Here is a 26,756-nt window from a genome sequence, read left to right on the forward strand (position 1 = left end):
GAAGGAAAGAAGAAATCAAAGTAGATGTCAGAAGAGACTGAAACTTGCTATTAATTATAGAGTAGCTCAAGCAAATGGAAGAAAGAATGACGTCAAGGAGCTGAATAGACCATGTCAAAGGGCAGCTCGAGAAGATAAAGCCAACTGGTATAATGATAGAATTAGAAAACCAAAAGAGAAGAACATGCTCAACATATATCCGAAACTGCAAGAACTCAAGAAAACAATAAAGCCTAGAATTATAATTTTCACTCTATAGATAGGCAAAATATGGAATGTTGTAGGATGTATGAAGAGAAGATAGTAAGAACACGTAGTCATTGTGCCAGAAAGAGCTAGTCAACAGTCCCCCATTTCAGAAGGTAGCAAGAATCAGTGATGCTGAAGGAAGTTCAAATAGCAGTGAATGCATTAGCCAAAAACGAAACCCTAGGAATTAAAGGAATACCCATTGAAATGTTCCAGAAAGCTGAAGAAGCTCTGGAAGCACTCACTCCTCTGTGACAGGAAATTTGAAAAAGAGCTACCTGGCCAACTGGCTAGAAGTGATCCATATTTGTGCACATTCCAAAGAAAGCTGACCCAACAGTGTGCTCAAACTCTAGACTGATAACTTTTGATGCTTCCCACAGGTAAAATTTTGCTTAAGATCATCCAACGGTTGTAGCAGTACATTGACCTCAGCTGCCTGAAGTTCAAGCTGGATTTAGAAGAGGGTAACAAAGGATCTCATTGCTGATGTCAGATGGATCTTGGCTCAAAGCAGAGAATACCAGAAAGATGTTTACTTGTGTTCATTCACTGTTAAGGCATTTGACTGTGTGATGGTCGCACCAGGGTGCAGCTGCCTTAGCAGTTCCATGCTTCAGCTTGCAAGATTGACTTCCTACAAGACATCCCCAAGGAGAAGCCACATGGATCTATCCCGATGCAGCCCTGGGTGCTGGAGCAGCCGTGTGGAGACCCCTGCTAGTGCTGAGATGCTTAGTCGTTCACTGACTCAGCTTTCCTCCTGCAGTCAGCATCATTGCCTCTGTTTTGTGAGGTGGAGGACTTTGTGGACTGGTGTTGGGTTAATAGGTTAATGTTGGACTTGTGGGCTTGGGCAGCATTGGGTTGGTATGTTTTCGTGGTGCACATTTTCTTTACGTAAAGCTCTCTCTTATACATGAATTGCTGTGGATTTGTTTTTCCAAAATACCCAGACTAATACATAATAAACTGAGTAACCTTGAGGCTTTATTGTGCTTATGATGAACTTGAACCGAGATCAAGAGGTAGTTGTACTAACAAAACAGGAGAATACTGCAGGGTTTAAAATCAGGAAAAGTGTGTCTGAGGGTTATCTCCTCTCAGCATACTTGTTTAGTGTGAATGTGGAACAAATCATCAGAGAAGCTGGATTATATGAAGAGTTCAGCATTAGTAGTGGAGGAAGACTTAATAAAAACATGCCATATATAGATGACACACTTTGCTTGTTGAAAGTGAAGAGAAATAGAAGTGAAGATTAAGGATTGTAGCCTTCTGGTTTACAAGTGAATGTTAGGAAGACCAAAATCCTTACCACTTGACCAATAGATAACATCATGATAAACATTGAAGCTGTATTACTTGGATCTGCAATCATTGCTCTTGGAAGCAGCAGTCAGAAGATCCATAACTGCTCAAGACCTCTATGTTGAAGAGCAAGGATGTGAATTTGAAGGTTAAGGTGGGCCTGACCCAAGCCTTGATATTCTCCATAGCCTCATATGCATGTGAAAGTTGGACACTGAATAAGGAAAATCACAGAAGAATCGATGCATTTGAATTGTGCCGGAGAAGAGTATTGAAAGTACCATGGACTGCTAAGAGGACAAACAGCTCTGTATTGGAAAAATTAAGGCCAGAGTATCCCTTACAGCCTATGATCGCAAGATTTCCTAACATTGGACATTTTATGAGGAGAGACCAGGACTTGGAGAAGGACTTCATGTTTGGTAAAGAGGCTGGGCAGCGAAAAAGAGGAAGACCCTCCACAAGGCGGATTGACACAGTGGCTGCATCAGTGAGCTCAGGCATAGGGACAATTGTCAGGAAGGTGCAGAACTGGGCAGTGTTTTATTCTGTTATGCATAGGGGTGCTGTGGGTCAGAGCCAATTCAATGGTACCTAATAACATCAATAACAACTATCTTGGGAAGAATAAGAGCTTTATTTTATTTATTTTTAGGTTGAACAGAATCGCATAAAGCTACTAAATGATAAAGCTGTTGCTACGTCACAGCTACAGAAAAAACTTGGGCAGCTTCTTTACCTAATGAATTTGGAGAAGGTAATTGTTTTTAAATAATGCTACTTTTTTCCATATTGTGTGATCATTCACTACTTTGTGATGCCTTCTATTAAATACAATAGCTTCATAGTCTTATTATATGAGTTATAATGAGATATACTAGTATATCTACATTAACTCTTATTATATGAGCTATAATGAGATATACTAGTATATCTACATTAACTCCAAAGATCACAAAACAACATTAGGGAGAATATATAAGTTACACAGGTGATATAAAAAGTATATATTAAACAGTATAGTATAGACAGACCACTTCAAAGCCTTCAATAATAGAATTATTACAACATGCTTGTGGGTACAGATTGTGAAATATCATATACATACGCATTCATTCAGACATAGATACTTTTGAATTTATTATTTAAAATTGTAATATATACTTCGGATGCTACTAATTCAAAATACCTGGGAATGAATTGTTGCAGTTATTTAATGTAAATCACAACATATTCTCTGAGTTTCTACTGGGAGCAATTATGCAGTAATGAATTGATGGATTATTGATGAATAAAACTATTTATTAAAAGATTGATAGTTTGCCAATTGGCAAAACACTTTACCAGATCAAAATGCATTAGATGTTTTTGCATAGGGCAGGCTTTTCTAGTTAGACTACATTTAAGTAAGATGATGCATTTTAGTCATCCCCACATTAAAAGTTGTACATTCGTTACAGGAAAAATAATAGTGATTAAGAAGATGTGTGACCGGATAGCCTAAGTTTAACTCATGATAGGTCTACCTTGAGGAATGTATGAATTAATGTAGGTTGTTTTTACCTATACTGAATGTCCAGCTTGTCAAAATGTGGCCATTTGTGGCCTTAATGAGATGAGGAAAGGATGCTGAGAAGAAGCCTGTATGAATAAGGAGTTGCATCTATAAATAAATGCTCCCTTTCCCAAGTCTCTGTTCTCGTGTAGCTCAAAAACTCGGGACGTGCAGAACTCTAAATGTTTTTCTGCAATTATTAGAAATCTTTATTTCAAAATTCCAAATAATTTTTTTTAATAATATCTAGCAAATCCAGCCCGGAAATAAATTTATGATGGTTTTGTGAGACCATAGTTTGCTTTTAATTTTGCCTTCTATAATAATAAATAGAACTTTAATAAACTATAATACACTTCTATTTTTTGTGTGCTCCTTGAATAAAAAAACAACCTCACTGCCATTGAGTCAATTTTGACTCACAGTGGCTCTATAGGTTAGTGTATAATTGTCCCTGTGTTTCTGAGACTTTAATTCTATATGGGAGTAGAAAGCCTTTTCTCTCTCCTCTTTGATTAAACGTTGTTTATAAATCAAGAACTAATAGTAATAGGTAATACACTCAAATTATTAGGTCACCTAAATTATTAGGCTGTTTTATATTGAGATCATTTTTGTAAATTACTTACAAAATATGTATGAAACAAAATACGAAAATATAACTAATATGTTTCTTAATTCTTTTTGTTTCATAGTCTCAAGAGAAAACACCAGGAGGTATTAATCCAGAACCTTGTCCCATCTGTGCAAGACAGCTGGGAAAACAGGTAAAATGATAAAATACATCACATACATCTATAAAATATTTTTAAGTATTCAGAGGTTTCTACCTGCACTCCCTCTTTAAAGTGTTTCTTTCTTGGTGTGCTGGGAAGATGGTTGTTCTCTAGTGGCCTACCAATAATAACAAATCTTCCACATCAGACTCTTGAAACTTTGAAGAGGAAAAACTTTAGCAGGAATTTTTCATTTTAACTTTTTATTGTGAATTAGGCTTATGAGCAGATCATCAGTTTTACATTCAACAATTCATACACTTTTTGTTTCAACTCATCAATTGCAATCCTCTCAATGCACCTTTCCTTATCCCATTTCTTCCTTTTGTGTACTGCTTCCATTCCTAAGCTTCTGAACTTTGCCCTTATGATCTTAACTCATCGATTATTCGAACAAGGGATTGAAGTCTTTTCCAGACAAGAAGGGTAAATAAGGGCTATAGCCTTAGGGGTCCCACCATTCTGAACAGCCAGTAAGCTGTTCTTATGACTCTGAATGGTGTTTCACAGTTTCCCCCCTTCATATTTTGTTCCAACTCTGTTGAAAACCTTCTAGCGTGATCCTTTCAAAGCACTAAGTAGTTGTAGCTAGGGACCAGCTAGTTCTTCTAGCTTCAGGGTTGTAGAGACTGATGTTTGTGTCCTCCCTGAGTCTATTGGATTGATTATTTCCCTATGCCTTTCAGTTGTCATCATTATTCTTTCCTCCAAAGGGGGAGCAAGCAATAGTTGCACCTAGATGGCTGCTCATGAGCTTTTTAAGACTCTAGTCTTAAAATTACTCGTCTCGGCAAATTAGGGTGTGAAAGGAACATTGTCTTTGTGAACTACAGTATGCTAATTGACCTTGGTCCCCAAAACTATAGTCCTGATCCCCCAGGTTCAGCTACTCAACCTCCAGGTTGTTTTGTTATATCTAGAAGTTTTCATAACATTGCCCCATGTGCACTCTTGCAAACCTCCATTTTTGTATATATTGCCATCCATCCCCTTCACCAAAATTAACACTTGTCTATCCTCTCACCTGTGATTTACCCTCTGTACCTTCCCCTCCCACTAGCAAATGTTTCTTTTAGTTTAAAAGACTTTTCTTGACTTCTTATAATAGTAGTCTCATACATATTTGTCCTTTCGTGACCAATTTCACTCAACAGATGTCCTCTAGGTTTATCCATGTTAGGAGGTATTTCTCAAAGGTATTGTCTTTAATATGTACCAAACTTTATTTATCCATCCTTCCACTCTGGGTGTTTAGATTGTTTCCATCTACTGTATATGCTATTGTTATTAGTGCTGTGGTGCATGTATTACAAGGTGCTTTCCAGTCAGTTCTGACTGATAGAGACCCTGTGCACAACAGAACAAAACATTGCCTCGTCCTGCACCATCCTCACAATTATTATGTATGAGCCCACTGTTGCAGCCACTGGGTCAATTTTCTCTGGTGATAGTCTTCTTCTTTTTCACTGCCCCCCTACTTTACCAACTATGATGTCCTTTTCCAAGGATCAGTCTCTCCTGATAACATGTCCAAAGTGTGAGCGATGAAGTCTTACCATCTTGCTTCTAAGGAGCATATCACTGTTCTTTTAAGGTAGGTTTGTTTGTTCTTTTGGCAATCCATGGTACTTTCAATGTTCTCCGCCAGCGCCATAATTCAAATGCATTGCTTCTTCTGTCTTCTTTCTCCAACTTTATCGTGCATATGAGGCCATTGAAAAGACCATGGCTTGGGTGAGGTGCTCTTTAGTCCTCAAAGTAACCTTCCGACTTTTCAACACTTTAAAGAGATCTTGAGCAGCAGATTTACAAGATACTTTAGTCGCGACCTCTTTGGGGATCAAACTACCGTTTCACCGGGTCTCCCGATTTATAACAGTAGCAAAATTACAGTATGAAGTAGCAATGAAAAGAATGTTATGGTTGGGGGTTCATCACAACATGAGGAACTGTATTAAGGGTCACGGCATTAGGAAGGTTGAGAACCACTGCCTTGGTCTTTTGATTTTTTGACTCCTCCCATGAACATTAATTGTAGTCCAAGCAAGACAAAACCCTTGAGAACTTCAGTTTATCTTGATAATCATACTTATTGGTGCAGTTGTGAGGATTTTGGTGTTTTCTGTACATTGAGTTGTAATCCACACTGAAGGCTATTCTTTGATAGTCATCAGCAAGTCATCTGCATATCAAAGTTTGTTAAAAAGTCTTCTTCCAGTCCTGATACTGCATTCCTCTTCATATAATGCAGCTTCTCTGATTATGTGCTCAGCATATCATTGATTGAGTATGGTAAGAGGATACAACCCCGTTGCACACCTTTCTTGGGTTTAAATATGAATACGGATGTGCATATATCAGTGTCTCAGCTCTTAGTTCTCTGGGCTAGCTGGAAAGATTACTGAGTAATGATATTTATATTGCCAATTTTGGAGAAGATACCATTCTGCTTTGCATAGTGGTTGCATTGTTTTACAGTCCAGCAGTGTTTGAGCGTTCAGTCTCTACTCTTACTACCATTTGTTGTTTTGTTTTGAACTTTGTTATTAATTGGGATGATTTGCCTTCTTTTGATTTGTATCTCTCAAATGACTAAAGATCACAAGCATTTTTTTATATGCTTGTTGGTTTCCAGCATGCCTTCTTGGGTAAAGTATCTGTTCATGATCCCTACTTATTTTTTAATTGGATAACTTGCCTTTTTCTTATGGAAATGTTGGAGTTTTTTATAAATTAAAAAAAAATTACCTCACTGCCAAAAATGTTTTCCAAAATGTCAGTACCAAAAATGTTTTCCTAGTCTATGAGTCTTCTTCTTACACTTTTGGTAAAATCTTTTGATATGCCTGTGTGTTTAATTTTTAGGAGGTCCCACTCATCTGTTTTTCTTTGCTACCTGGGCAGCATATTTTTCCCATTTATTAGGGCCTGGAAGGTTGTCCAAATTTTTTAATTTATGATCTTTGTACATCTCAATTTTACATTTAGGCCTTTGATCCATTTTGAATTTGTTTTTTATATAGTGTGATATATTAGTCTTGTTTCATTTCTTTGCAAATGGATATCGTTTTGCTAGCATCATTTGTTAAAGAGAACTCTCTCTTCCCTACCTAATGTATTTGCACTTCATTTTGTTGTCAAAGATCAGCTGTCCGTAAGTGCGTGGCTTTACCTCTTTTACCTCTGACTTCTCAATTTTGTTTCATTGGCCCAATAGCTCTCATTGTACTAGTAATAGACTGTGGTGGCTGTGTAGCAGATTGTTGTTGATCTTTATTTAGTAGTTTGTTGATTTAAATGCTCTCTATTTTCTCTGGGTTCTAATATCCATTGCAAAGACTATATAGAACTCACAGACACAATTCATGATTAAAGGGATTGTTATGGAAGTTAATTGGCTTTAATGCCTGCAAAAAATGTTCAGGATAATTGTGTATCAGGACACATGTTACAAAGTTCTTTCAAGTCTGCTAATAAATGCCCAAAGTGACATACCACTCCACTAGAAGCCTTAACTAGAAGGCATTCAGCTCAAATTCCATGAGTCAGCAAAGCTAGCCTCTTTGAATTAGGTGCCGAGGAACCGCACTGCAAGCCAACCTTCCTCACAAAAGCACTCAGCTTTCCTTTCGTCAGCTTCTCCCAACTCTGTGCGTTGGGAAGTCCACCACTGTTCAGTGCTCTGGCTCCCAGTTCCACTGCTGCTGCTTCTCCTCCTCTGATGGTATAGCTGTCTAGGAGGCTCACTGTGTAGATAGCTCAGGTTCAGGGAGCTGTACTCTACTCCTGGCTCTTGCTGATAACGAGATCCTTTCTCTTGCTTCTCAAAGGGCATATTTTATATGCAGCAGGTGACACACTAGGAATCCTGTTTGGAATTATTCACAGGTGAATCCTGTGGTTACAAATCAATGGTTACACACAAATATTCCAGAGAAAGAGAGAGAGAGAGGTCATTTGGTGGGAAGACTTTGACTGGAAGAGCTACGTGAAATAATTCACTATTTCTTCAAGTAATGGTTTACTTATCCAGTGTCTCTTTTCCATATATAATTAGTGATTAGCTTTTCCATCTCTTTGGAAATGATGTTGGAACCTGAATTGGAATTGTCTGATATTTGTGTATCATTTTGGGTAGCATTAACAGTTTCACTATGTAAAATCTTCCTATTTGTGATAATGGTGTATTCTTTCATTTATGTATTTATCTTGATTTTCTATAGTAATATTTTGTGGTTTTCTTTTCACAAGTTTTTGATCTCTGCTTAGATTTATTTTTAAGCATTTCATATTTTAATTGGCTTTTGTAAATGGTATCATTTTCCTGATTTCCTTTTCAGAGCTCTCTTTGTTCACCTAGGGAATCCAATTGATTTTTGTATGCTGATGCTGTACCCTGCCAGTTTCATGAATCTTTGAATTCGTTCCAGCAATTTTCTTATAAAATTTTTGGGGTTGTCTATGTATAGGACCATATCAACTGCAGTAGATTTTTGCTTCCTTGCCAACTTGGGTGCCTTTAATTTCCCTTCTTTATATCTCTGGCTAAGATTTTGCATTGGTGTGGGGTTAAAGGGAAGAGGGAACCCCACAAAACATCACAGGTTTGGTAGGCGCAATTGTACAGCGATAATAAGTAGAAATTATAGTAAAGTCATAGAGAGCATGAGAGTTAAAAGGTGGAGTCAAGTAATGGAGTCAGATGCAATTCATGGTAGCATTACTCACCTCTGCTCCGCTTGATGGTCCTCGTGGAGGGGGCTTAGCAGTCAGATGCTAACCACGCATCATATCACTTCAGGTGGGTCTGATTACAGAGTCATACATCACAGAAAGGGGCAATACATTTCATTATTGAACAAGTTTGATCACTCTGATGTCTCACATAATAAAACAGACAATTACTATTCTGGGAAGCATGCAAGTCCCCTGATAGCGGACAATAACCTAAGTCACAGGGAGGGGTAGCGACAGGCAATAAATACAATCAATAGGAGGGGGATGACCTAGGGGTGTGCTCACATTTGTTGTGGGATAAACAGTGGTGTCTGCTTGATCTAGACAGCTGATAATGGCTACCTAACCTTGGTCACCCTTGGGCGGGTTTGACTTCTCTGGTATCTCCTACAAGTAAACAGACCACCACTATCCTTATCAGAAGGGAGTGGGTCTTATTTAGGGTGAGTCAGACTAATAGTCTAGCCACTATAGATGGCTGATGTTAAGGAGAATAACCTCTGATCTATTTTCGTTGATCACCTTTTGTACAGTCATTCTTAAGCAGCTAAGTCTGGTACATATTTTGGGGAGACAACTTAAGAGAAATCCTTCTGTTCCTCACACATTGGCAGTAAGTTATTTAAAGTGGTTCTTATAGCCAAAGTCTAACTCCCACCAAACGACATTTAGTCTGTAAGAAGGTAGGGGAAGTTACTAATAGAATTCACCTGTGAGTAATTGTGAACAAGAATCCTTCCTGTTACATAAAAAAAAAATGAGCCCACTGAGAAGCAGGTAGTATGATCTCATCACTGACAAGAGCTAGGAGTAGAGTGTGTCCTCTGGCCCCAGCATCTGACTTACCCCTGACTTTGAATTTAGGACTGAACTACACTCACCACCACTTGAGTTTCCTCAACTTTCCTGAGTTCTGTGAATCACTGTTTTGATTCACAGAGCCCACAGGCGAAGGAATATACTCAAGGGGGGGTGGGGGTGGGGGGATATGGAACCAGACTATCATCTTGCAAGAGTTGGGGGGGGAGGGGGATGGAACCAGGCTATCATCTTGCAAGAGTTGGTCTTTCGGGACTTCTTCAATCTCCAACTTTTTGGAACTAGCTCAGTATTCCTAGAAAAGAAATTAACACAGACTTCCATCATAATACTGAGTAGTAGTATTGATGAGACACATCCTTATCTTGTTTCAGTCTTCAAAGGGAATGTTTCTCCTCTTTGAAAGTCACATTGGCCTTTTGTTTTGTACCAATGCCCTTTATAGTGTTGAGGGAGTTTCCTTCTAGTCCTGTGTTGAGTGTTTATCAGGAGTGACTGTTGGATTTTGTCAAGTACCTTTTCTGCATCATATGATCTGACATGTGTTGCATTGTTTTTCTAATATTCTACCAACATTGCATACCTCACATGAATCCAACTGGTCATGATGTATTACTTTTATGATATATTCTTGGATTCTGTTAGCTAGAATTTTGTTGAGAATTTGTGCAATATGTACTTAAGAGATAACAGTATATAATTTAAAATTTTTACTTTAGTCTCTACCTGATTTTGGTATGAGAGTTATGCTTGCTTCATAAAATTACTTCCGGAGTTTTCAGTCCTTTTCTATAATCTGGAATAGTGTGGGTGCTTTTGTTTGAATGTCTGGTAGAAGTCAACAGTAAAGCTCGTCTGGGCCCAGGCTTGTTGAGAATGTTTTAATGACCTGACCAATTCTTTTGTTATGGATCTGTTGAAGATTTTCTGTTACAGACTGTTAGTATAGGTAGTTAGTGTATTTCTAGACATTTTGTTCAATCTTTCTAGGTTTTCAAGTATGTTGGAATATAGTTCTTTGTGATATTCTATTACTGTCCTTTTGATTTCAGTTGGTTTTGTTCTGACATCACCCTGCATTTCTGCTTGCGGGATGTTATTTTTATCTGTTTTTCCTTGGTTACATTTGCTGGTGGTTTGCTTTAGTTTCCAAAATTTGTGGAGAAATGATTTCAGAGGACACTATTTGGTAACAGATTAAGGATAGATACTACATTGGCAACTGAACAGGGAATAAGGTACTCATACTAGTAACTCTTGACAAAGGTTGTGATGTAAGTGGAAAAGATTGTATGTCTTTTTCTGTTTGTAATGAGATTCATGTGTGACAAATTCTTTCATAAAGTTAATACCAACTAGTTCCAAGGGTTGGAAATTGCAGAATCTCAAATCTCCAGCTCTTCCAAGACGCTAGCCTGCTCCATATTCCCCTACTGCTGCCTTGAGTATGTTCTCTCATATTTCTCTGTTCTGCGAATTGCTGCCCTGTCCCACAGAACTCATGAAAGTTTGAGGAAATGTCTCACGTGGCAGCAGGTGCTGTTCAGTCCAAATCCAAAGGCCTGGCGAGGTGGAGCAGAGGACACACTCGGCTCCTGGCTCTGCCAGTGATGAGATCACACCCACAGCTTCTCAGTGGGCTCGTTTTTTATGGAACAGGAAGGCATTGCAAAAACTCTTGTTCACAATTACTCACAGGTGAATTCTGTTAGTATTTTCCCCCACCTTCTTACCACCCATGTTGCAGAGAAAGATCATTTGGTAGGAGTTTGAATATCAGTGGCAATCAACAACATATAACCTTTCACCAAAATTTAATATTCTCCACCCTTAGACTGAATTATATGTGCGTGTGTAGTGTTTGTATATATGTAGGTATATAGTTTTTTGTTATTTAGTCAGATACAACCTAGGGTCTCTGATCTGATGTTTCCAGTAGGCATTGGCCAGCCGCCTACTAATCCACCAGGTTTCTCCCCAGGCCACACCAGAAGCAGCTTTTCTTCTCTCAGCTATAGCATATCATTCTTTACATGCATTACAAGTAACAGTAGCCAAGACAACCACTAAGGAAAGAAATCACACCCTCTAAGTTGGTTAGATCTTAATACCATCCTATTCCTGTTCATTAGCAGATAATACCCTCCAAACTGGGACTACAGCTACAGGCATATGAAATCCAGAATTATGTTACATAAGGGATTAATGCCAGAGAGAGTAGGACTCACATGTACCTAGGAGTTCATGTCAGGCTATAATAAGAGTAATAACATGATTTTTCTAACTGTACAGGCTCTTGGATGCTTTCGATCCTATCTTCTATATCTTCCCTTCTCCCTGCCTTTCCTCCTAATTGAGGTAAACTCTTTGAAGTACCTCATTTGAACTGGCTAATCCTCTGGAGGCCTTGCCATTTCTGTCTTGTGTTTGGATGACTTCCATCAGCCTCTGGTCACTTTTGAGGCGCTGGAGCTGGAGCCAGCTATCTTTTAGGTATCTTGATTGCGAAGGTTGGTAGACCGCTGTTGCTGCTCATTGTCCTTCTTAGGAGCTCCTCTGAGCCATGAAAGTTCCCTTAAGTAGAAGAAGTAACCTTCATCTCTAGTGGCATTAGAGGCACATTGTCCTTATTGGTGTTATACAGAAATGCTAGAATGGAATTGTCCTTATTGGTGTTATACAGAAATGCTAGAACAGTGTTTGAATTTTATTATAGCCTTCACTGCTGTAGACTCTGGCTTGAGAGTAGAGTTGCAACCAGAAGCCACCTTGAATGGTATGGCAATAAAATACAGCATAGCCTCTTTTCCTAACCAATGATTGTTGGAACACCAATTTCACACACCTCAAGCTTCTCTTCCCTTTGTATGAATTCTTTTTCAAGAAGCTTCTGTAGGAAGGATTTCATGTTGATCCCAGCCACACACTGTCTTTCTACACAAACCCAATATATTGAGTACTGTTGTCTGCATAATACTACCTCCAAATTAGTGTTCTTAACCCCTCTACTATATCTGGTGTTAAAATACTGAAGGAATAATTTGCATTTTTTGAAATAATGAGAACACCAACTACCTATAAAGTAAGGGTGACCGACAGGTATGCTCACTATTAAGGAATGAAGACCTAAAGACCATGAGAGTCTACTCTGTGTGGACTCTAAAAACAAAACTTAAAAGTACAACTTGGCTTTGATGATTTAAATAGTAGCATCATGAAATATTGCGGAGTGGAATTTGTTGTCCTCTTAATGGATTCGCATATTGAAAGATATCTCCGATTGACATCTCACTATGGCTCGTTCTGTTGTTTTCTTTCTCAGTGGGCAGTGCTGACCTGTGGACATTGTTTCTGTAACGAGTGCACTTCTATTATTATTGAACAATACAGCGTGGGGTCCCACAGAAGCTCCATCAAATGTGCTATCTGCCGACAGACGACATCTCACAAAGAAATCTCATATGTCTTCACCTCAGAGAGAATAAATCAGGAAGAAGATATCCCTGTGAAGGTAAAGCGGGTAAAGAATATCGTCAAGTGTAGTTGTAGCCATGTAATAGGAGTCAGTGACTGACAAGTGAGGGCAAGGAAAATCAGAAGAGGGAGCAGCCCATGGATATGTACTAACCACTGCAACCCACAGTTAGACTGCTTGCAAGCCTCAGCATGACCAGCTACTTTTTCATTTGTGGAACTGAAGAAAGTGCGTGCGTGTAAAAGAGGTTTATACATAAGAGCAATTGAGTATTGAGAAAACATCCCAGCTCAATCCAGATCAAATCCATAAGTCTGATATTAGCTCATATGTCCAATACCAATCTATAAAGTCCTCTTCAGACTAACAAAACACATCCAATGATGCTGAATGCAGGAAGATCTGAGGCCAGTGGGTGCAAAGTCTTGTGGATCCAGTGGCAGTAGAAGCATCTCAACACTGGCAGGGTTTTCCACATGGCTCCTTCAGTTACCAGGGCACAGAATCTATCAACGTAGTGCCATGTGTCTTGTCAGTAGAGTCTCTCTCAGGGAGTGAGCCCAGAGAGAGTGTCTCCCGCCTCTAAGGAAGAAATATAGGAATTCCCAGAATTCTCAATGAAAGGCCATATCCACACAGAGACCTCATTGGCTATACAAGGATTGGCACACTAGATGTCACTCCTTCACTCGTAATCCTCTCAAATTGACAACAGATTATATAACTACCACAAGTACTGCGAACCTCTGAGGAATGGGTAGAGTATTATGTAGGATGTTCGTTCTTTTGGCTTCGTTTTAAAAACTCTGTCTTGGAAGTGATGCTTTTGGAAATTCCCCATCTTTCATGCATTTTATGTTTGCCCTTGTCATCATTTGTTAACCTCGACCCTTCTTTTTTTTTAATCATTTTATTGGGGGCTCTTACAATTCTTATCACAATCCATATATACGTCCATTGTGTCTAGCACATTTGTACATTTGTTGCCATCATCATTTTCAAAACATTTTCTTTCTACTTGAGCCCTTGGTATCAGCTCCTCCTTTTACCCCCTTCCTCTCCCACCCTCCCACCCTCACAAATCCTTGATAATTTATAAATTATTATTTTTTTCATGGTTTATACTGACCCTTTTTACCCACTTTCCTGTTGTCCATCCCCCAGGGAGGGGGTTATATGTAGATCACTGTGATTGGTTCCGCCTTTCTCCCCCCACCTGTCCCTTACCTTCCTGGTATCACAACTCTCATTATTGGTCCTGAGGGGTTTATCTGTCCTGGATTCCCTGTGTTTCCAGCTTTTATCTATACCAGTGTACATCCTCTGGTCTATCTGGATTTCTAAGGTAGAATTGGCATTATGATAGTGGGGAGGAGGAAGCATTAAAGAACTAGAGGAAAGTTGTATGTTTCATCCGTGCTATACTGCACCCTGACAGGCTCATCTCCTCCATGTGACCCTTCTGTAAGAGGATGTCCAGTTGCCTACAGATGGGCTTTGGGTCTCTACTCCACACTCCCCCACATTCACAATGATAGATTTTTTGTTCTGGGTATTTGATATCTGATACCTGACCCTATCGACACCACATGATCACACAGGCTGGTGTGCTTCTTCCATGTGGGCTTTGTTGCTTCTCAGCTAGGTGGCTGCTTGTTTATCTTCAAGCCTTTATGACCCCAGATGCTATATCTTTTGATAGCCGGGCACCATCAGCTTTCTTCACATTTGTTTATGCACCCACTTTGTCTTCGGTGATCATGTCAGGAAGATGAGCATCATGGAATGCTGAGTTAAGAGAACAAAGTGTTCTTTCATTGAGAAAGTACTTGAGTATAGATCCAATGTCCATTTGCTGCCTTAATACTAAACCTATAAATATATGCATGTAGATCTATTTCCCCACCATCCTATGTAAATATATTTACATATGTATATGCCTGTATTTAAACCTCTATAAATACCCTTTGCTTCCTAGTTCTTTCCTGTATTTCTTTTTACTTTCCTCTTGTCCCACTATCATGCTCAACCTTCATTTGGGTTTCAGTAATTTCTCTCCATTACATTGCCCTTGCTGAACCCCTACCAGGGGTTCAGCAGCCTCCTTGTCACTAATTTTGGATCACTTGTTGCTCCCTTGTCCCTGGGTTGGTCAACACCACTTCCTTTCCCCCACTTCTCCCTCTCCCATGTCCCCCTGGAACCATTAGTTCCATTGTTTTCTCCTCCAAACTGTTCGTCCAGTCTATCTTATCTAGCTAGATCTGCAGAGATAATAATATTCACCCGAAAAAGGGCATAACAAGACAATGCAACAAAAGAGAACAGAGCGATGACAACAAAAAAAACCAATGACCCAGAGAAAAATAAATTAATTAAAAAGAAAAATTTTTTTAAGTTTTTAAAAGAAAGAAAAACCTGTAAATAGATCAAGGTCTGATTTTTGGCCTCTAGGCATGTCCTCCAGTCAAGTCCGATGAGGTGCCATGCTTTGGCCCCAAAGTCTTTCCTTTGCACTCCCTCGGGAGCTCCCTGCTCTGCTCTCCCACCCCCACCCCAATTGCTCTGCAGCACGCCTTTAATTTTTTGCCTCAGTATCTCGTGGTCAGACGGGGCCAGTCCTGACACTGAGTCTCCAGTGTTGTCCCCCATAGGACCATGGGTCAGGGAGGGACTTGGTATCTCTTAGTGGGATCAGCCATATGGTCCACTCTGTGCATTGGCTCTTCAGAGTGGGGATAGCCTCCTCCAGGCCTGGTGGGTCAGGATGTGCTCCACTCTCTTCCTCCCCATTCATTTGCTCCTGGCGAAAACTTCTTCAAATGCAGCTGAGGCACAAAGTTACATCTTAGATTTCTAGTTCCTTATTTTCTGCAGTGTTTCTGTCCACTACAACTAGCTAAAGCTCTGGTTAAATTAGAAATTTATTTTTTAAAAGCTTTACGCTTGAGAATAAACAAGCGGCCATCTAGCTGAGAAGCAACAAAGCCCACATGGAAGAAGCACACTAGTTTGTGTGATTGTGACATGTTGATGGGATCAGGTATCAGGCATCAAAGACCCAGAACAAAAAAATCTTATCAATGTGAATGACAAGGAGGGCGGAGTAGAGACAGAGATGCAAAGTGCATCTATAGACAATTGGACGTCCCCTCACAGAAGGGTCACAAGGAAGAGACGAGCCAATCGGTGCAGTATAGCACTGACGAAACATATAACTTTTCCCAAGTTCTTTAATACTTTTGCCATCCCCAATATTATGACCCCAGTAAATCCGGCTAGACCATAGCATATACACTGATACAGATATGAGCTCATAACACAGGGAATCCAGGACAGATAAACCCCTCAGGACCAATAATGAGAGTAGCCATACCAGGAGGGTAAGGAGAATGTGGGGGGACAACGGGGAAACCGATCACAATGATCTACATATAACCTCGAGGGGGACGGACAACAGAAAAGTGGGTGAAGGGAGGCAGCAGTAGGTGTAAAACATGAAAAATAATTTATAAATTATCAAGGGTTCATGAGGGAGGGATGGTGGGGGGTAGGGGGGTAATGAGTTGATAGCAAGCCTCAAGTAGAAAGAAAGTGTTTTGAAAATGATGATGGCAACATGTGTACAAATGTGCTTAACACAATGAATATCTGTATGGATTGTGGTAGAGCTGTTAGAGCCTCCAATAAAATGGTTGTTTTTAAAGGGGGGACATAAAAACAAAAAACTTTACCTCATTTTACCCACTTGTGGATAACAGACAATGAAGATGTGCCCAACCACATTGCAGGGGAGAAAATAGGTTGGTTACCAAAGTTAGTGAAACCTGTTGCAAAGAGCAGGCATCTTGGTGACATAGTAGTGTTGGGCTCCTAACTACAAGGTAGGTCAGCAGTTTGAAGAGGAAAAGAAGAGGCTTTCTATTCGCACCCATAAAGATTCATAGGCCTGCAAACCTGCAGTGCAGTTCGACCCTGTCCTTCAGGGTCAGTGTGAGTCGGAATTGACTTGACAGCAGGGAGTTTGACTTGGTCTTAGGGTTGCAGGAGCCAGTGAGCATTAAAACTTCATGGGTACAGACAGCTAACTCAGCTTTTTCTTCAGTTCCTATATGCCATTCAGAATTTCCAGATTAATATTAATATAATCTGAGATCCAAACAGAATCTGGACTTGGCCGTTCTACTAAAGAGTATTTAATGAAAAGCCTTTACTAGAATTTTTTATACTTTGTTTTCCTTTAACATGCTTTGTTAGCTTTTCCCAAACCTACCTGGACAAGCATAGATCAATGTATAGCTGTAGGAGGAGCAGGGAGTGGTGAAGGTGACTCCTCTCTCTCTCTTTCTGTCTCTATCTGTTCATTCATTTATTTATCATAATTAACTAAAGTTAATATTGACTATTAAGTAATAAGTATGTTAACAAATAACCAGCTATTATATATACACAATAGTTAATTATCTAATTGCTGCTCACACATGCACACAGTTATTTGAGAAAAACCTGAAAACGTCTGTTGTACTGCAATGTAGTATGTTGGACATATTTATTCATTCATTACCTATATATTTATTAACATTAATTGCTAAGCAATATGCTGGAACTCAATGACAATACAGTTTAGAAGTAAAGTAGACATGGCTCCTGTGCTCATGAATTGCATAGTTGGTGGTAGGAGGGTGAGAGCTGGTAGCACAGTGTGTTAATCCGGGTTGACTAGAGAAACAAATCCAGAGCCACTCGTGTAAGAGAGAGCTTAATATCAAAGAGCAATTATACATTAAGAAAACATCCTAGCCCAGTCCAGATCAAGTTCATAAGGCTGATATTACCCTATATGTCGATCTAGTCCATAAATTCCTCTTTTAGACTCACACAGCCATGCAATGACCCCAAATTCAGGGAGATCATAACACTAGTGGGTAGAAAGTTTTGTGAATCTAATAGGTGGAAGCATCTCAGCACTGGTATGGGTCTCCACATGGCTCCTCCAGCTCCAGGGCTCTGACTTTATCAGCGTAACTCCTTGTGGCTTGTAAACAGGAATGTCTCATAGGGAGAGTGTGTCTGGCATCCGGTGAGCTATTTATCTCCATCACGCCTCCAAATGAGGTCATCAAGCTGCGACCTGATTGACAGGCTAGATTCCACCCTTTCACAAGTAGACAGGAGATTATGTAACTGCCACACACATGGTCAGTCTTGGCGCCTTTGAGGGGGAGAGATAGTACAGCAAGTATCTAAAGAAAGCATGAGTGAATTAGCCAAAGTTGGGAGAAAAATGGGAGTGATCTAGTGGGATAAAGGGCCAGACAGAATAAAATATAATTCATGTACCAGTAAAGACTTGAGCTGAGACAAGAAAGAACTCAAGTAGGACTGAGTAGCTTCACAGTGGAAAGCAGGGAGGCTGTGTAATGAAGTGAGTCTGGAGACCCAAGAGTGACCAGATGTTGAAGGACTGAGGGATGTTTGAAAGTTTTCTTACCGGATAAGCAAAAAGCCACTAAATGGAACACACCATGATATGATTTTGATTTGTAAAGCAATCCTTTTGCTCTTTATACATTGTGCTGAATTTTTCTGTAAACCTAAAACTGTTAAAAATGAAGTGTACTTTTAAAAATTAAAACGATTCCCCTTTTGCATGTGGAAAATATAAACAGCAGAAATACAGATAGAGGGACTTGGGATGGTCTGAGGGTACTACAGTTGTCATGGTAACTTTGATTAGCATGGTGGCAGTGGAGAAGGAAAGACATAAATAAATGTGAGGAACGTGTAGAGTGAAGTTGATTATGAAGATAGTGTTGGAGGGTTTGGTGAAGATTCAGATTTCATACATGACCTCCTGATTTCTGATATGGAAACCTAGTAGATAAGGATACTATAAATAATATGTAATGGTGTTGTTATAAACTGACATGAAAGAGTAATACATTTAGACATATTCCAGGTGCATAAAGCATCCGAGTAGCATTACCCAGCACACATGAATATGTGGTGGTGGCACTCCACGATTCAGAGTCCCTAGCATAAATGATCATTGAAGCCATGAGAATCAATGAGGCTGCTTCCGGAAAGAGATAGAGAAGCTGGTGTCAAATCAAGACCTTCAGAACTCCAAAACGTTTAAAGGTTGGGTAAAGAGGAAGAAGTTAGAAAAGCAGTCTGAGAAGCCACAACCAGAGACATGTATAATCCAGGAGAGAACGATGTTAAGAGAGGCCTCGGGAAGGAGACTGATTTAATAGGAGGCAAGTACCAGCTGTATCCAGTGGTGCTGAAGGTGATGCAGCAGTGAAAACTGATTAGGCTATTGGAAGTCTTTGAGGACTGCAGAAGGAGTTTGCAGTCGAAGTGTACACACAGGGCCTGGGAAAGGAACAGGATGCGATTAAATGGGAAATATTATCATTATTTCATCAAGATTTATAACCTGGAGGCTATAAAAGGTACAGGTAGATTTTTTTTTGTTTTATTTTGACTTTCTGTTTTTGTTGGTTGTATTTAAGATATAAGATTCTTGAGTGTCTAATCTTCCATAAAGAAGAATAAAGTAAAGATATAGGAGAAAGGTAAAGGGCTTGGAAAATATATATAGAGAAGTGTTGGTCTCTATGAAATCAAAGAACAGCTGTAGTTTGGGGACCTAAGAGGGAACAAGCTGTATAAGGGTAGGTGTTCTTCCCACGGAGCTGTGTTGTATGGAGTCGAGTCAGTCATTTCAGGATTGACCGTTGGTAAGTGCTCCAGCTGTGCTAGAACTGGGTAGCCTGTGTAAGGTGTGGAAGACAGAGACTGCTAAAAAATGAAGAAATGGAGACTTGGATGTTGGATGGGTTGTCAGTGAAGGTAACTAGAGTTGAGGTTGAATTAAATACTGTGAATTTTTTTTCCTTTTGTTTTTTAAATCATTTTATTAGGAGCTCATACAACTCTTAGCACAATCCATACATCAATTGCACATTTGTACATTCATTGCCCTCATCTTTCTCAAAACATTTGCTGTCCACTGAAGCCCCTGGCATCAGCTCCTCATGTTTTCCCCTCCCTCCGCACTCCTCCCTCCCTCATGAACCATTAATAATTTATAAATTATTATTTTGTCATATTTTGCCCTGTCTGACGTCTCCCTTCACCACTTTTCTGTTGTCCGTCCCCCAGGGAGGACGTCACATGTAGATCCTTGTAATCGGTTCCCCTTTCTAATCCACTCTCCCTCTATGCTCCGAGTATCGCCACTCACACCACTGGTCCTGAAGGGATCATCCGCCCTGGATTCCCTGTGTTTCCAATTCCTATCTGTACCCAGTGTCCATCCTCTGGTCTAGCCAGACTTGCAAGATAGAATTCAGATCATGGTAATGCGGGGGTTGGGGAGGCCATTTAGGAACTAGAGGAAAGTTGTAGTTTCCATTATTGCTTCATCACACCCTGACTGGCTCGTCTCCTCCCTGATACCCCTCTGCAAGGGGATCTCCAGTGGCCTACAAATGGGCTTTGGGTCTACACTCCACACTACACCCATCATTCACTGTGGTAAGATTTTTTGTTCTGATGATGCCTTATACCTGATCCCTTCGACACTTCGTGATCTCACAGGCTGGTGTGCTTCTTCCATGTGGGCTTTGTTGCTTCTGAGCTAGATGGCCACTTGTTTACCTTCAAGCCTTTAAGACTCCAGACGCTATATCTTTTGATAGCCGGGCACCATCAGCTTTCTTCACCAAATACTGTGAATTAGACACCAAATTTCTTTAGTAAATGAAAGATAGTATTTAGTTGACGATAGCAAAGGGTAATGGTAGGAGTTACTGAACTCCATGGGTTTCAAAAATGGCAATTTTTACAAAAATGAGTAATAATCTGAAGATCTCATTGCAGACAAAAGAATACATTGATGCTCAAGTGCATGGAGTATGGAAAAATAAATATCTATCATTCCTAAGGGCTCCTGAGAAAATGGTATGTTCTAAGGATATCCAGCAAGGAAGTAGAGAGCAGTATTTCTATAAGAAGTGAAAAAGCATGACATAATAGAAAATACCAGAGGTCACCACCAAAGGGAAAAAACTGGGAAGATGAATGTGTTAGTCTGGTTACTTTAGAGAAACAAATCTACAGAAACTCATATGTATAAGAGAGTTATATAAAGGGTAAGTGGACGTCAAGAAAACATCCCAACCCAGTGCTGTCCAAGCCCACAGTCCAACATTAGCCCGTTAACCCATATGTCCGACACCAGTCCACAAAGTCCTCCTCCATCTCTCACAAAACAAAGGCAATGATGCTGACTGCAGGAGGAAAGCCGAGTCAGTAAATGTGTAAGCATCTCAGCGCTGGCAAGGGTCTCCACACGGCTGCTCCAGCACCCAGGGCTGCATCGGGGTAGGTCCATGTGGTTTCTCTTTGGGGATGTCTTGTAGGAAGTCAGCCTTGCAAGCTGAAGCAGGGAACTGCTAAGGCAGCTGCACCCTGGTGCGACCATCACAAAGCAAGAGACCCAAGAACTCCGACGGCAAGACTCACCAAGCCATTTATCCCTCCACCCTTCAATTAACCCCACGTGTTTATCGGTCAGGTTGGCACAACAGTCTTTAACTATCTCAGTGAATAAGCAAGAAGGAACTGCATGGGAATAACAGAGTCAGCAGAGAAGTTATGAGAGCCTCGAGACCTAAGAGGTCCTCTCATCCTGTTCCTGGCCTATCTCTGAACTCCCTGGTTGAGTGTATATTTTGTAAGTAGATGCCTTGGAGTTAACTGAGGGGAGGCAGATGACCCCTGGAGCTGAGCATCCCTGAGGCAGTTACTGAGAGGAGTTCTTTCCCTACCCCCCATCACACACAGACTGCCTTGCTTTTCCATCGCCACTGCCACTGTCTCCTTCCTTTAGGTTCCCTCTCCCCTTCCTTCTCATCAAAGCAGTCTTTTTCTTTGGGCTTTCTCCTCAGTCTCTTCCCCTGGCCTCGGGCATCCCAAGAGTCACATATGGCATGTTTGGCTGCCAAGCGGCTCCTGGCTCTCAGACAAGTGCATTCATCACAGTACAAGGAGCCAGTCTAAGAAAAACTGCTATGTCAGGTGCCATGCACTGAGAATTAGGAAGTGATTGCTTTGGCTACCAGTAAACAGCATGGCCTCTACAAAGCTGAGTCACTGTGCTCATCAAACCCAAGCACCTGTTCATTTTATGGCAGCTTCTCTGGACACCCAGGATAGAGAGCAGGACTGGCAACGTGCTGTCATGCTGGGACAGAGATATCAGTGTTCTAGTACTATGTGTTGTGCTCTTCCAATCTTTTCATGGGTTTTGGTAAGCACCTGCTAGGAAATATTATTACAGGATTTACTAGCATTAATTTCCCGTTTGTCATAGTTCATGTATGCTCCTACTTCCTTGTTAAACGTTTGACTGGATATTGTACCTATTATGTACACAAGCATTATCCCGCCTCCACATTTTCACATTGCTTCTTGTTGTGTTTGTTTTGTTTCTCACTGCCTTTCTGTCACTTTTCCCGTCTGCCACTTCTGACGTTGTGTCCTATTACCCTTTCTGACTTCTGTCATATGTCTGCCCTACCATCTGCCACTCTTTTATGGAAACAGCTGCTTATTGTTTTCTGAGTAGCTTGCCTGTCTCGTGCCTCTGAAACTTCCCCAATATCCCTTCTTTTGGAGTTGAGAAAAGTGATCATGTATAGAATATAGATGACTCAATGTGAGTTACTAAGGCATGATTTCAAATTTTAAAATATTCAAACTATTCCTCATCCCAGATTTTCTTTTGGTAAAATCATTAGCCAGTCCGCCTCCTTTTTATAATAAACATTCTGAAAAGTGATCATTAGATTCATTGAAGTTTTACATTAATCTGAAATGTTTTTCACTCTTGTGTTCATGTCAAGACTCAGCATACAATAGATCATATACATTCATTTAGCTGATGTGTAAATTAAACATATTTGGAAGACATAAAAAGAGTATTAAAGAGATGCTGTTAGATGCCATTGAGTCATATCCAACATAGCGACCCCATGCACCACAGAACAAAACACTGCCCGTCCTGCGCCATCCTCACAATGGTCCCTATGCTTGAACCCATTGGTGCAGCCACTGGGTCCCGCGATCTCGTTGAGGGCCTTCCTGTTTGTTCAGATGCTTATTTTCCAGTGGTATGAAAGCACTTTTACAACGTTCTATGCACAACAGAATTTTAAAAATAGAATTTTTCCATGAACTTTTTGACGTTCTTTTGAGTTTCCAGTATGTAAGAAATCCTACTAATTGACTATAAGAATAAAATGAGTATGGGGGTCACAGATATTCCCTTCAGTGGATGCGTTTTAAGTTAAACAAATAAAACACTTATGACTACATCTACCCCAACGGCTGTGTGAGAGTATTCCTAAATGACCCTTGGAATGTACTGGGCATTTCACAAAGTAAACAAAATTCCCCTTGCAAGTTCTAACAACTGCCAGGCATTTTGGATGGTGAAGTAGACCTCCTGGCAGAACATACACTCACCTGGCATGTTCCCTGTGTCCCATGTTTGGCTTAGTTTCATACAAAGCACTTTAGCCAGTGGAACTATAACCCCTTTACTGAGATAACTTTTTCTTGTCATGAAACACTTCTGTCCCAGAGAAATCACATGATTCTGTATGAATAGAGCAACAGCAAAACCCTTCACCATCCAAATACACACACACACACACACACGCATACACAGTTGCTTTATCCTCTCCACCCTTGGGAGATCTAAATGCCAGGTGATCCCCCTTTTTTTTTTAATGTTTTTTTCAAACCCCTCCTTTATAAGGTTTGATTCATTATATATAGAACCTATGTCAGAAATCTGGACCGTTTTTAACAATAAAATCTGTTGATAAGCATTTTATAAATCTATTCTGTAGAGGAGAAAAACCAACAGTTTTCCTACATTTAAACACTCAGGGAATCCTAGTATTATAATGTGGAGTTCTGTGTAGAATCCTATTTGCTTTCTCTCTGAGTTTTTGCTAAATTAACTCCAAAAGTGGATTGTGAAGTGTATCTCAGACTTCCTAAATGTGATTAAAGAAACATCTGGGTGGAGAAAAAAAGTGTTTTTGAAATTCTTTCTGAATTTTAAAATGTTAAATATTTTAATAAATGTAGTCCACAGTGATTTTTATTTAAGGATAGGTATCTAAATATGTTTATATAAAATACAATTTTAGGTAATATTCCTTATATTACCTAAATATTAATTATCTAATAGGTAAATTTATAATTGCAATTTTTGTTAGGAAATCTCATGAATAAAAGTAATGTAGTCACTGGCCTAAGTAACATTTATATTCCAAAGTGTTGATAAGCCTCATTGCCATAAAACTCAAAAAACATCAAACTTGCTGTCATAAAGTTCATGCCAACTCATCTCTACTCTGTAGGACAAGGAAGAACTGTGCCTGTGAGTTTCCAAGACTGTAACTCTTTACAGCAGCGGTTCTCAACCTGTAGGTGGTGACCCCTTGGGGGCGGGGGGTGGGGTCGAACAACCGTTTCACAGGGGTCTCCCGATTCATAACAGTAACAAAACTATAGTTAGGAAGTAGCAACAAAAAGAATTTTATTGGGGGGGTGGGGTGGGGTGTGTCTCACCACAACATGAGGAACTGGATTTAAAGGGTCACAGCATTAGGAAGGTTGAGAACCATTGCTTTACAGGAATAGAAAGCCCCATCATTTGCCCTCAGAGCAGCTGGTAGTTTCAAACTGTCAACACTGCCAACCAATCACAGCCCAATGCATAACCACTATGCTACCAGGGCTTGCAGTAAATTAAATATGCAGTAGAGAAGTAAGACTTTAAATTATCATTATGGAAAACATCTACTTTGTGGAGTATAAACTTCATTAAGCCATGGAGAGGAAGTAATTCACGAAGCTGGGGCTTTGCTCTCTTCCCTGCTTTATCTCTAACATCTACAGTCATGGTTAGCACACAACAGCAGGCACTCAGGAAGTAGATGTTTCCATGGGATCCTATAAGAATCTTTAGATCCAAATTAAATTTTTAGCTCTTTTGTAACCGTTGGGTTAACTTATCTCTTTGACACAATTATGCCAGAAGTATTTTAAAGGGCAGGGTAATATCTGTGTAGCCTGGTGCAGTTGTAGACCTTCCACAGTCGAAGTAGAGTTCTTAGTGAGCTAGACTTTAGTAACAGCATGGAAACGTTTAACACTCTGATACCACTGGCTTTAACTACTCCTACTTTGTAAGACAAAATGCATAACTGTACTAAATTGTATCTGTCACTACCAATGGGGGGTTTTAGCATGGTAAACAGGTACAGACAAAAATAAAACAATGTTATCAGATCTTTTACTCAGCTTAAAACTACTAAAGACAGCAAAGGCACATTGAAGTTAGCAGTATTTCAAACAGAAATCCAGAATTGATTACCTGGAAGTTAGAAAATATGAAGATAGGAAATTATTTTCTACAAAGATAATGGTAATGAGAAACCATATTCAATTATTTGCATGTTTTAAACCATGAAGGAAGTAAAGAAAAATCTATTACATAGCACCAGATATAGTCCCAGTTTGTTTAGTCATTGTAGTGATTAGAAAACATTGCTGGAAAGGAAAGAAAAAAAAATAAGGAAATTTGTGTAAATGTGTATTCCTTAAAATGATGTTCCTTAGACGTTTTCAAAAAATCCCTAATCTCAAGACCTTTGATTTTATGTATTTAATAGACTGTAGAAATAAAACATTAAAATGTTCTCTGTGCCATTTCAAAAGTTAGTGGCCCACCGCTGGTGAAGCTGAACTTGTCCACTGGCAGAGGACCCAGATCAGGCACCATTAGCCTTTGAGCAGTAGGAGGCCCTGCAGATACAGTAGTGGGCAGTGCTACGGAAAGACCAAATTCAGAGGGCCAGTGAATTCCCTTGTGGTAAACACAGTACTGACTGTACCACTGAAGTCGGAAATTATTAGGCTCAAGAAAACCAGGCCTTTTCTGAGAATCTTCCAAGCATCCTAGTGTAACAGAACTTCTACCCTCAGCTAGCTTCCTTCACTTCTCTTGGCAGCTTTATATGCTGCTTCCATGAGCACTGATTTTGGCTCCAAACAAGACAGAATCCTTAACAACTTCAGTCTTTTCTCCCTGGCTCGTGCTATTACCTATTGGACCCAGTTGTGAGGATTCAGGTCTTCCTTACATTGAGTCATAATCCATAGTGAAAGCTGCAAACCCTGATCTTCATCAGTGAGTGCGTCAAGTCCTCCTCACCTTTAGCAAGCAAAGCTGTGTCTTCTGCCTATGGCAGGTTGTTAATAAGCTTTCCTCCAATCCAGAGCCTCATTCTGATTATTTGCTTAGCCCACAAATTAAATAAATATGGTGAGAGGATACAACCCTGACACAGAACTTTCCTGATTTCACTCAGCCTTTTCTGTAGATTAATCTATGGAATAGACAACCCCCTTAATGTAAGCCTAAATTATTACAAGTGTTTCATATACGTGGAGTACGGATGTGTGTACAAGGGGACTTCAAAAAAGTTCATGGAGAAATTCTATTATTTTCATTTTTCCACAAACTCTTCAAAATTCCTGCATACAGGAGCTTGGCTGGCACAAGCAATTTGCAAATGATTGCTCACCCAAAGGTTGGGGCTCAAGCCCACGGCACAGTTTTTTCTTGTAAAATGTGAAACACTGTAGCATGGGGCTGATTTGAGGGCATTTAACAATAGCATATGCATCAGGGAGCTTCCAAAAGTTAGCCATTTTCCACACACTTGTTGTAGTCCCCCCA

The 26,756-nt window shown here is 40.0% G+C and overlaps 1 protein-coding gene across 1 annotated transcript in view; it reads left to right on the forward strand.

Moving 5' to 3' along the window:
- The window catches only part of SHPRH (SNF2 histone linker PHD RING helicase), a 122,643-nt gene that overhangs the window by 76,469 nt on the left and 19,418 nt on the right, over nucleotides 1-26,756 (forward strand). Inside the window, exons 23-25 of the mRNA XM_045294331.1 lie at nucleotides 2,216-2,317; nucleotides 3,811-3,882; nucleotides 12,770-12,958. Coding sequence (XP_045150266.1) covers nucleotides 2,216-2,317; nucleotides 3,811-3,882; nucleotides 12,770-12,958 — 363 coding nt within the window. The remainder of the gene's footprint in view (nucleotides 1-2,215; nucleotides 2,318-3,810; nucleotides 3,883-12,769; nucleotides 12,959-26,756) is intronic.

The sequence above is a fragment of the Echinops telfairi genome, unplaced genomic scaffold (assembly GCF_000313985.2).
Source record: "Echinops telfairi isolate 266 unplaced genomic scaffold, ASM31398v2 ScPeMD7_3533;HRSCAF=4204_0, whole genome shotgun sequence".
In the NCBI taxonomy this organism is placed as follows: domain Eukaryota; kingdom Metazoa; phylum Chordata; class Mammalia; order Afrosoricida; family Tenrecidae; genus Echinops; species Echinops telfairi.